Here is a 12,024-nt window from a genome sequence, read left to right on the forward strand (position 1 = left end):
GTGGAATGAGGATAATAACAGCATCAAACTTAAAGCATTGTGTAGGTCTTAAATGAGATAATACATGTAAAATCTGAACTCAATAGAGCTGACACTATCACATGACCAGTGGTCAGAATTGATTTTTTTCTTTTTTTTTTCCCCTTTCTTCTTTCATCCTCTAGTTTGTTAGCCTATATTCTTCTCTTTCTGCCTCACTTTTCCTATTCCCTTTCCTCTATGCAACACCCATTCCGGTTTCTTTGCTCACCGGATCTTTCTGAATAGAAAGTTAGCAGAGAATAGTGAAGGCCTTATTAGGTAAGCCAAGAGTCATTTTGCCCTTGTGTGGGATGGGAAGACCGATTCACAGTCTTTTTTTCAAGAAGACCCAATTGATGAAGGAAAAGAGTGTAGCTTAGGAGGTGGCCCCAGAAATTTTTAGGGTTGGGACGGGTGGAGCTGGGACTGAGATTGGGTTTAACCTAACAGACCTAAGGGCTCTTGGGGAAATGCTCTTATTACAAATAGAAAACACTGAAGAAAATTGAGACAAACCATAAGGAGATGAAGAAAAACTGAGAAGACAAATCAAAGAAATAGGAGATGTTTGATAGTTTCAAATACATCCAAAGAGAACTAAGAAACGTAATTGCTTCTGTGATTCAGAGCTTAAGGAGAATGATTTCATCTAAAACCTAAGGACAGATGTCTTTGTGTGTAGGCTGTGAGCATCGGGTAAAAACCAGCTCTTTCTGCTGCTTGGCCACAAAGAGGAAACGAAAGATGATCCAGAAGCTGAAAAGTTTTTCTCTCTATCTTTATTGACTTGACGTCATGATTTCATACTAGAATTTTCAACTTAAGCATTTGATGCTTTAAAGGAAAAGGTTTTTTTAAATTCCCAGTATAATAGAGACAAACAGCTTTCATACATCTTTTCCCATAAAATACCACATTTAAAATACAGTTGCTCGTGGGGTGCCTGGGTCGCTCAGTCAATTAAGTGTCTGACTCTTGGTTTTGGCTCAGGTCATGATCTCATGGCTTGTGGGTCCAAGCCCCACATTGGGCTCTGCGCTGACAATGTGGAGCCTGCCTGGGATTCTCGCTCTCCTTCTCCCTCTGCCCCTCCCCCACTTGCATACACACGCTCTCTCTCAAAAATATATAAATATTTTTAATAAAAAATAAAATAAAATAGAGTTACTGGTAATCTGCCATCAGTGAGGCATATGCACTGGTAACAGTGTTTTGAGGAGCCAACATTAGAGTCTCATCTTTCTCCTGAGAAGTTAAAAAACTTATTTGGAATGAAACTGAAGGACAGAACTTGGAAATAAGTCAAATTGGCTGAACTGAGGCTACTAAGGCAGCATTATTAGATACCTTACAGACACATATAGACACAAAGGTGGGGCTGAAGGAGATTGTGTGAGGGGTATAAGAGGAACACATGCAGATTTAATGAGAAAAATTTATTTTCTGGCAATATTAGTTACGTTCATTAAAAAAACCCTCTGTATATTTATTAAACTATTACCACCTGAAAATAGAATATATTACATGTTCCTTTCTCATTTACTTTGTGTCAGTGGACACAATAGGCTAGGCAAGAGTATAAAACATTATTAAGTTATCTAGCAGGGAGATCTATCCAGGAAAGGAGTCCAATCAGGAATAGTGCCAGGCCACTCATGACTTGAGTGTAGATTCAGGAGGGGTGAGGCTCGAGGCTGAGCTGTCCGGGGATACTGGAACAACCATTCATTACTACTGCTCCTCCCAGCTCCTCTTCCATTATCTCCCATCTTTTGGAACTCCAGGGCATTTCCCTGAGTGTCTGGTGTTGGCTATATCACACAGTACTTTGAGCAACATGTAGTATCATGTACTCAAAACAGCCTTGGCATTGCACTAGTGTGGACCTAATTATAATTCCTGGTTCCGCCACTTACTGTGTGACCTTGGGCAGGTTATTTAACCTCTCTGAGTTTTGGATTCCTATAATTAGAGGTGATAGTACTCATTTGGAAGGATTAAATAAAATAATATGCACAAAGCATGTGAAGCAATAGTAGGGACTCAACAAGGAATCCTTCTTGCTAGGAACATTAAACACATGGACATATTGTAAGAAATAGTGTTTTACTGATAAAAGAGTCACAGATATCTTATATTCTGTAGGCCATCATGGCTTTTTTACACCTTACACCTTCTACTTGCTCCACAATGGACTCATAATAGGCAGGAAGAACATTAAGCTTGAGTAATAAAAATATGGAGAAACAATCTTCTGAATGAACTAGTAGGTTTCTTTTTCTCTTCCAAGGAGAAGTCAAGAGATAGATAATCCAGGTCAATGGTGGCACCTCTGTGATACTGTCAATGCACCAGTTTCCTTCAACTTCCCACTCTGCTCATCGTAGTATGCGACCTTAGTCCTCATGGTTAGTCCATGGTCCCAAGATGGCGGCTCCTACCTTCTGCATGGCATCCTAGTTTGAGAGAAGAGGGAGAGTGAAGCACAAAAAGCTAAGTCCTTCCCAGGGACTTTCATTGGAAGAGGCAACAGGATAGAACCAAGTTTCTTAGAGCAAGTGGGATTGTTGGAACCTTTCCTAGAAAGTATTACAGAGACTCTGGGGTGGAGCCAGTGAGGTGTTTACAGGACACCCGAAGCTTGTCCAGGAGAAAGAGGTTAAGGGCCATGAGTTTCTTGGATGTCTTGTCTCTTTTGACTCCATTTAACCAGGCCTTTTGGAGAATGCCTAGCTACAGAAGGCATGAAAATATCAGACCCTCTACAGAATGCTGGATCTGATTAGGGCCATTCTCTAAATATAAGGTAAAGAGGAGATACCTGCTTTTCTCTGTACAACTCTGCAGGAAGTGCTGAGGATGTGGGAGTCTCTGGCATAGAGGAAAAAATGATGAGCCTCTAGCTAGAAAGCCCCAGGTCGAGTCCCAGATTTGCCACTCATTAGCTATTTGAGCCGAGTCTCTGCTTCTGCCTCTGCAAAGTAGGGATTAGATCACTGTATTTTTTTTAATTGAAGTACAGTTGTCATGCAATGTTATATTTATTTCAGGTATACAATGTAGTGATTTTGACAATTCTTTATATTACTCAGTGCTCCCTACTGTAAATGCAGTTACCATCTATCACCACACAATGTTACTACAAAATTATTGAGTGTATTTCCCATGGTGAACCTTTCACTTCCATGAGTTATTTATTTGATAGCTGGAAGTTCGTACTTCTTAATCCCTTTCACCTATTTTCTAATTCCCCCATCCCCATCCCCTCTGGCAACCACCAGTTTGTTCTCTGTATTTATGAGTCTGTTTCTGTTTTATTTGTTTGGTTGTTGTTGTTGTTGTTTTAGATTCCACATATAAGTGAAATCATATGGTATTTCTCTTTCTCTGTCTGACTTATTTCACTTAGCATAATACACTCTAGTTCCACCCATGTTGTTGTGGAATTATATCACTCTTAAATGTTGTGGAAACCAAATGGGATAAATTATAAAGTTCTATAAAGTTATGTAAAGTGTTATTATTGTCTGAACTCTCCTCCTTACCCAGCAGAACTTAAAGGGGTAGCAGAAGCCTTGCTTGGGAGGAGAATTGAGGTGGGATGTGAGTAGAATACCAAAGAAAATCTAATAAACAACATCCATATAGAATCACACAAATGTGGTGTTTTATGTCTGGCTTCTTTCATTTAGCATGTTTCAAGCTTCATTCATGTTGTAGTATGTAGCCTAAGCAGGCTCCATACTGTCAGCACAGAGCCTGATGCGGGGCTCAATCTCAAGAACCGTGAGATCATGACCTGAGCCAAAATCAAGAATTGGGTGCTTAATGTCCTGAGCCGCCCAGGTGCCCCAATACTTCAGCTTTTAACAATTGCTGAGTAATATGTATGAATATAGCATTTTCATATTATATGAATATACCATATGTTATGTACCCATTCATCCGTTGATGGACATTTGTGTTGTTTCCACTTTGGGCTATTTTGAATAATGCTGCTATGACCATTCTTGCACAAGTTTTTTGTGTAGACGTATGTTCATAACCAAGAGAATATCAAGGAGTGCACAGAGAAGCCTTCTCTGTGAGGGTTTGTTTGCTGCAGAGGCTGTCCTGGCGCTCCTACTGCCAAGCACTAGGGGCCAGAGCTCATGGGACTTCCAAAGAGTGAAATGTCTAGAATCAGGTGGGCTGCTTCTGTCCCCCTTTCTTCTCACCCTAATGTCAGGGTACCGGTCTAGCCTTGCAATGATTCGTGATGAGCATTGCTGCTGGTTGATATGGAAAGAATTGGCTTTGGTTTAGAAGACAGATTCTGCTTCTTCCCACCACAGGTATGTTACATACTCTCCCTGAGATTCAGTTGTCTCATCTGGGAGATGGAAGTAATAATAGCTAACTCACAGAGCTTATGCAAGGATGAGACAATGCCTGTGAGGTATCCTGTTCAGAGCAGATGCTCTTGCTATTAGTAGTTGCCCTGTGCAGTAGGACAGTTGAAGACACAAAGGGCACAGGTCAGAGACAGGGTGACACAAAGCCCTTTGAATGACCTAACTATGTTAGAAATGTTTAAATCATGTTTCCCATAAGTACCCTATTTGTTTGCTAGTGCTGCCATAACAAAATACCACAGACTAGTTGACTTAAACAACAGAAGTTTATTCTTTCACAGTTCTGAAGGCTAGAAATCCAAGATCAAGGTGCTGTCAAGTTTGGTTTCTCTTGTGGACTCTCTTCTTGGCTTGCAGATGGCCACTTTCTCTGTCCTCCCATGTCCTTTTCTCTGCACATACACCCCTGGTGTCTCTTTGTGTGTCCCAAATTCCTCCTTTTATAAGATCACTAGACAGGTAGGATTAGGGCCCACCTAATGGCCTCACTTTAACTTAATCATCCCTTTAAAGGCTCTCTATTCAAATACAGTCACATCTTGAGGTACTGGGCATTGGGCTTCAACTAGGAATTTTGGGAGAGACACAATACAGCCCATAATAGGCACCTGAGGAGCATCTACTCTGTCTGTCCCAGGCACCAGAGATCTAGAAGGGAAAGACTCAGGTCTTGCCCACAGGACTGTCAGTCTTTTGAAAGAGACAGACAAATAGACAATTGTAAAATGCCTTTTCTCCATTTACGTTGGCCTGTATCTTACACTTAAATTTGAAGTGTTTACAAATATATCATCAAATATACATTCAGTATTTTGACCACCTCAGAATCTCATTTCAGTCAGCTATGAACTCTCCCCATCTTTACAGCTCAGGAAGAGAATTTATTGGATCCCACTTAGAAACAGGAAAAGGCTAGCCAAGAACCCAGAGAAGCTGGGCCAAACTGAGGGGGAAATGAAGTAGCTGAGATTGAAGTGTGTCTTCACATGCCTCTTTTCCACCCAATTCTGCCAAATTTTAGTAAGCTTCAGAAACAGCCAGCCAGAGGTTGCCCACACTCCTTGCACACCCAGTGGCCCAAATTCAAGGCTGTTCCATCCCCTCCCCACACCCAACCACACCTGCCTTCTGTATTTGATCTCTTCTTTCCAAGATGATAGAGGCATGAGGTTAAAAATTGAGCACTTTCCATGTGTTGGGCAATAATTAGACACTCTACATATGTCATCTAATTTGACCTTCAAAGCAGCCGTATTTCACCTCATTTGATAGATGAGGGAGCAGAACTACAACACACCATAAGTAACAATCAGTAAATAGCATCCTTTAAATGCACATCGTTCTAACTTCACTAAGACCTTCAGCCTCTCAGCTATTAGTGATGTGAACAGCTGCTGATCTCTGTGAAGATAATGCCGTGGCTGATTACATTGGTGGTTAGTGTTAGGATGGGTTCCCAGAAGCAGCGCTCAAGAATTTTGGTGCCTGTGACTTATTGAGGGTAGGCTCTCAGGAGAAAGGAGAAAGGAGGAAGAAGAGGTGGAGGAAGGGGCTGAGCAAGCATATGCTCTCTGTTAGTCTAGCTTCAGCCTGATCCCATAGTGAGCTTTGAAGCACAAATCACCTGCAGAATTGGCTCTACCTTGAGGCAAGAGACCCACATTTTACCCTTGGTAATTCAGCACTGTAGGTTGTAGTGTGTGGGGAGTGTGTGTAACCAGGCAGCCCCACTAGTTAAAGGCAATTCTCTAGAGCAGGTGTAGTCATGAGCCCATAGTGCCAATCACAAACTTATTTTTTGTGAGAGAGAGAGAATGAGGTGGGGAGGGGCAGAGAGATGGAGACTCAGAATCCAAAGCAGGCTCCAGGCTCTGAGCTGTCAGCACACAGCCCCACGTGGGGCTCAAACTCACAAACCACGAGATCATGACCTGAGCCAAAGTCGGACACTCAACTGACCGAAGCACCCAGGCATGCCTAATCATCACAAGCTTATGATGGCAAGTTTCACTAGCCCATTTTACAGGGAGACTATGTGGTTCTGTTACATAACTTTGATGTGATAAAGCTGGGCCTATGACTTGCTTTTGACTTGAGATCTGATGTGCCTCCAACATTTCATACACTGTATGGTTGGATGGATTCTGCAAAAAACATAATATACCTCGTAGGGGGACCAGGCATCCACATCCTCATTTGCCCAGGACTTTTTCTGTTTTAAAACTGAAAATGTCACATTTCAGGAAAGCCCAGGGCCAACATAACCATTAAGCAGACAAAAGCAGTGCCTACGGCCTAGTATACATTTAGAAGCCTACAAAAAGGTTCTAATTTTAATTCTTTATAACAACAGAAGAAAAAATTAAGAATAATAATAATAATATATAATAATGAAGCCAACCTGGATTATTTTTCACTTTTGTACTAACAGTTGTAAAGTATAATTTTTAACGGTGTGGGCATGTGCGTGCGTGTGTATATGTGTGTGTGAGGGAAGAGGCTGATGAAAGCAAAAGTGTCTAGGACTCACAAAGTCATAATTCAACCCTGTTACTCACTTTGGCTTCCCCAGGGGACACTTCCATGTCACTATCTCCCTATTGACCTGAGCAAACATTTCTTTCACTCATCTTTTTGTCTCCAGCTCCTGGCTTAGTGCCAAGCATACTATAGGCATTCGATGCATATTTATTGATTGAATAAATGAGTTAATTGATGGCCTCATTCAGCCAATTGCTTGTTATATAATATAGGGGACACTAACTGCTCTTGGCCTCAATTTCGGTTTTTTTTTTAGTTTATTTATTTCTTTTGAGAGAGAGAGGATGGGGGGCAGAGAGAGAGGGAGAGAGAGAGAGAGAGAGAGAACCCCAAGCAGGCTCTGCACTGTCAGCCAGAGTTTGACATGGGGCTAGATCTCATGAACTGTGGGATCACAAACCGCCAAGACCAAGAGTTGGATGCTTAACTGACTGAGCCACCCAGGTGCCCCTTGGCCTTAATTTTTACATCTGTAAAATAAATACGTTGGAATCAACGAACTCTCTGGTTCTTAGGGAGCACTTTATGTCATGTATTTGTTGTACCAGATCATGTGACTTTCTTAATGTCATTGAAAAATGTGTTTTATTAGCAATGAAAGAGTCACTTGTAGATTCTTAGAGTCATTGTCGTGTATCTCCCTCTCTCTATTTTTCTTTTAGATCCTTCCTGGAAGGCAGCATGTCAAATTTTACCTTGAGAAAAATGTCTCCCACAGGAAATGATAATGTAGATAATATTTTCCTTACTCAGAAAACTTAAGTATATGAGAAAAACAACTCATAGCTCCTAATTCTTTTATATAGATATTGAATGTTTAGAAGCAACAATCTAACTTAATTAGCATTGCCAAGTTAGACTTCAGGAAAATGTAAGGGTGTTATAGCTTTTACTCATATAATTGCAATTCAAAGATTTTGTAAAAAATCAATACAAATGTTCTTTTGTGTGGGGGACATTCTGGGCTTCTGACTCCCCTGAGATTAAATAATTCAGTTACTTATAATCAAAAGCACCAGACCTGCTTGACTTTTAGTTAGTAGGTACTTTAAAAAATCTTGTGTGTACTTCTGAAGCATATTTCTTTTTAAATAAAATGGCCAACCCATCAAACCCTGGCTTGGTTTATCTCAAGCCCATGGTTCTGTATTCCTGGGTGCCTCACGAGGCCTCCTGAATGCCACACTGTCAGTTTCAGTTGGCACCTAAGCAATTTTATATGTTATCTTTGATGATGAGATGTGGGATTTGTTCTTTCTTGCCAGCACATCCTACTTTGAAACAGTACTGGCCTTGTCAGTCTAGAAGATTGATGCTGGCCAATCAGATGTGCCTCTCGAGACATCGAGGTTAACAAACTCACTCTCAGCCCCATGCAATTACACTGCCCAGTTTCTTATTTTTTTCTGTTGACAGATATGAAGAGTACCACGCAGGGGATCACACTGAGGCAACAGGGTTTCCACGAGGTGAACAAAAGAAGGAATTTCTTGCAGGATAACAGCTGGATCAAAAACCGTCCTGAAGAAGAAAAGTAAGAGGGTGTGGAGAGGGTGGGTATGTGGACAATTAGGGAGAGCCATTCTCTAGTTGGGAAGCTAGCGGCCATCTGGAAAGCAAGCATGTTCCTTAAAACACTGTTACATGACCTAATATATCAGCTTTCAGATTTTCAAGACTATCTCTACCATTTTTATTATCCACATACCAAAGAGGATGTGAGTCATCAGGGAGAAAAAGCAGAGTTTCATTGTTAGAACTGAATAGACATTTGTGTTTATTTGATAAACAGAAAAGAACATGACTTTCCAGTTTCCCAAAAGATAATATTCAATCCATGGTAGGGAGATTCCAGATGCATGTTAATTATGTCAGTTGAAACAAATAATAGTATGATTCCTAATTTGCAAATTTAATAATAATTTATCTAAAATTTTGATATGTGCAAACGAAGTCAATGCATTCTCAATTCATTTTAGTCCCAATGGTCATATATATCTAGGTACTCAGTGGGTGGTAAATGTAATATTACTTTGTAAGGGAAAACATTGGCCACCAAGAAAGTTTTGTCTGTTTTGAGCATTGCTTCTACTAGCTATATGTTATAGACCTAAAAACTACAACTGTAGGTATATCACCTCATTGCCAACATAGACATTTGTCCAGCCCAGATATATTTATTACAAATTATATGACACATATACATATATTTTTTGTTTCCCTCTTATGTGTCATACTTGATACTAGGTACATACTTTACATATGAAGTACCACAAAATCTTGGGGCACCTGGGTGGCTCAGTCAGTTAAGCATCCAACTCTTGATCTTGGCTCAGGTCATGATCTCACAGCCCTGGGATTGAGCCCAGCATCCGGTTCCACACTGAGCATGGAGCCTGTTTGAGATTCTCCTCTCTCTCTCTCTCTCTCTCTCTCTCTCTCTCTCCTACTTGCATGCTCTCTCTTTCTCTCAAATTAAAAAAATCTCACAAATCACACAAGGTAGTTATTGCATCCTATATTTTATGGAAGAAGGATATGAGGCCCAGAAAGTTTAAGTAACTTGTCAAATCCCCACAACTATGAAGTGATGGAATTGAGATTTTAACATGACCCGTTGTCTTTCTGTTACACTGATGGTCCTCATTCAGAGGCAGTTGTGTCCCCAGGGGATGTTTGCAAAGGTCTGGAGACATTTTCAGTTATCAAAATTGGGGAGTGCTCCTGACATCTAGTGGGTAGAGGTCATGGATGCCACTACACATCCTACGATGCACAGGGCTCTCCCCACAACACAAAATTATCAAGCCTGTAGTGTCATGGTGCTACAGTTGAGAAGCTGTGCATTACAGGATATTTACTGTACGCTTTCTACTAAACTGCCCATATATAGTCATTTGCGGGACATACCTGTAACCATTAAATGAAGATGTCTATTAGTTTCTGTCACTAAATATTATTATTTTAAGGGAATATAGGTGTATTTAGAGACTCACACTGACTTTTGGAGTGAATATTCATGGACAACGATTATTTCCTTTAGTAACACATTTGCTACTTCTGTCAGAGCCTAATATGGCATTTCTGTCTTCCCTAATGGTAGAGTGATGTCAAACGTGAATCATAAATTCTGTGTTGCGAATATATGCACAGATGGGTGAAAACAGAGATGCCTAAGACAAATTGTAATTGGTAGGAATGACGGTTTTATGCCAGGCGTGCCTCCTTTATAAAGGCTCAGGGAAGCCGGCTTAGAGGACGTGCCAGCTGCTGAATGCAGGGGAAATTGGCTCTGATGCTTTGCCCACTCCTACTGGCCCACTTCTGGGCTGTGTGTTACGATTCTTCTTCAGGTAAGGATGTGTCTGGTGTCTGCTACTCTCTCATAAGCTTGAGAAAGGGATACCAAGAGAGATGAAACAATTCTCTTGGGATTTTTGAGGGTATACATTTGCTGGGATTGTTTCAACCTCACCGTTCATCTTTCTTTTTAATTATCCACCTCAGTTTCTTGTACAGCTTTATTACAAATTGTTCCAGAGTGTTGAGAAACATTAAGGGAGCAGACCCAGGAACAATGTGGTATTTCAGGTTTGGTTGGGTTGACATGAAAAAGGTTCAGGTACTTACTCTTTGGCTTTGGTTCAATGCCCAAAGCTCTTCTACATGTTTTGACATTTCCTAAAATTGCCTGTACTTTCAGGTCCACCGTACGAAGTAAGAAAGACACGGTTTGGGATTTTATGTATGAAGGTTTATGTATGTATGAAGGCTATGTATGAAGGGTTAAGCAGTAGGAAAAAGCAGAGGTTTGAAATAAAAAGATCTGGGTCCTAGACCCACGTCTGTCACTTACTAACCTTTTAGTCTTAGGGAAACCACAAAATCTCTGATCAATTTCTTCTTCTGTGAAATGGATGTGACAGAGTCTTCCTTGCCTAATTCATAGGATCATTATTATTTTTTTAATGTTTTATTTATTTTTGAAGGAGAGAGAGAGACAGAGCATGAGCTAGGGAGGAACAGAGAGAGAGGGAGACACAGAATTCGAAGCAGGCTCCAGGCTCTAAGTTGTCAGCACAGAGCCCGATACGGGTTCGAACCCACGAAGTGTGAGATCATGACCTGAGCCGAAGTCGGATGCTTAACCGACTGAGCCACCCAGGCGCCCCTCATAAGGTTATTTTAAGAACCAAAAAAAGCAAACTATGTATTCTCATGGTTCAAAGATGGTTTAAATCTCCTGTGAATGATCCACCTTCTTAGCCACAAATATTGGTACTTATTTTCCTACTTTTTGTCAAGGAAAACTATCAAGTCCATCCAATGAAAATGTCTGAGTATAAAGGACATAATTTAAAATATTTTTGTAGAAAGCTTTTGCCTTCCTGCAGAAAAGCACTCTTGTAATGCACACAAGGTAGATATGTACATGTTCCCACACTCTGATAAAAAAAAATACTCATCCCATTATTGAATCATATGGAAACCTGATGGGATATATCAGAATAATGATTATTTGTACTGACAAACTTGTTTCTTTTCATCATGCACCTTCAAAGGGAGACTAATAAAAATAAATGCATAGTTGTGTTCTTATGCCTGAAATAAAATGAATTCATCTTGCCCTAAATTGTGAGCTCCTTCCCCCATCTCCCTTATTTACCAAATACTGTGGGAACTTTGCATGTGACTTAATTTTGTTCTTTCTCTGCAGAGATGAAAATTATGGTAGGGTGGTGCTCAGTCGACATAACTCCCATGATGCCTTGGACAGGTGGGTGTTTCAGACAAGTTACATCATTAGAAGAAACACAAAGACTATAGTTTTGAGAGAAGACTTGTTCAAGACAAACTGAATATTTGTGGCTTGCCTCAGGCTTTCCCTGGCATTCTGGAAGACTCTGATATCATCAGGAGTTTCCATAAGGCAAAGTCTGTGCTTCTGCAGCTCTATGCTTCCAGAACCACAGTTTGGAGGTGTAGAATAACCAATCCCCTGAGGTAGCCCACTTGATGGGGAAAGGAAAGGACCCTCTTGATGGGAAAATGGTTCACAGAAATGTGA

General features: G+C 40.7%; 1 protein-coding gene across 15 annotated transcripts in view; it reads left to right on the forward strand.

Annotated features, from left to right (window-relative positions):
- SCEL (sciellin) overlaps positions 1-12,024 on the forward strand; it is a 175,696-nt gene that overhangs the window by 71,109 nt on the left and 92,563 nt on the right. For all 15 annotated transcript variants that reach the window (XM_043581021.1, XM_043581111.1, XM_043581136.1 and 12 more), the window contains 2 exons: positions 8,373-8,490; positions 11,674-11,733. In XM_043581021.1, coding sequence (XP_043436956.1) covers positions 8,375-8,490; positions 11,674-11,733 — 176 coding nt within the window. In that variant the 5' untranslated portion in view covers positions 8,373-8,374. The remainder of the gene's footprint in view (positions 1-8,372; positions 8,491-11,673; positions 11,734-12,024) is intronic.

Source organism: Prionailurus bengalensis, chromosome A1 (assembly GCF_016509475.1).
Source record: "Prionailurus bengalensis isolate Pbe53 chromosome A1, Fcat_Pben_1.1_paternal_pri, whole genome shotgun sequence".
NCBI lineage: Eukaryota > Metazoa > Chordata > Mammalia > Carnivora > Felidae > Prionailurus > Prionailurus bengalensis.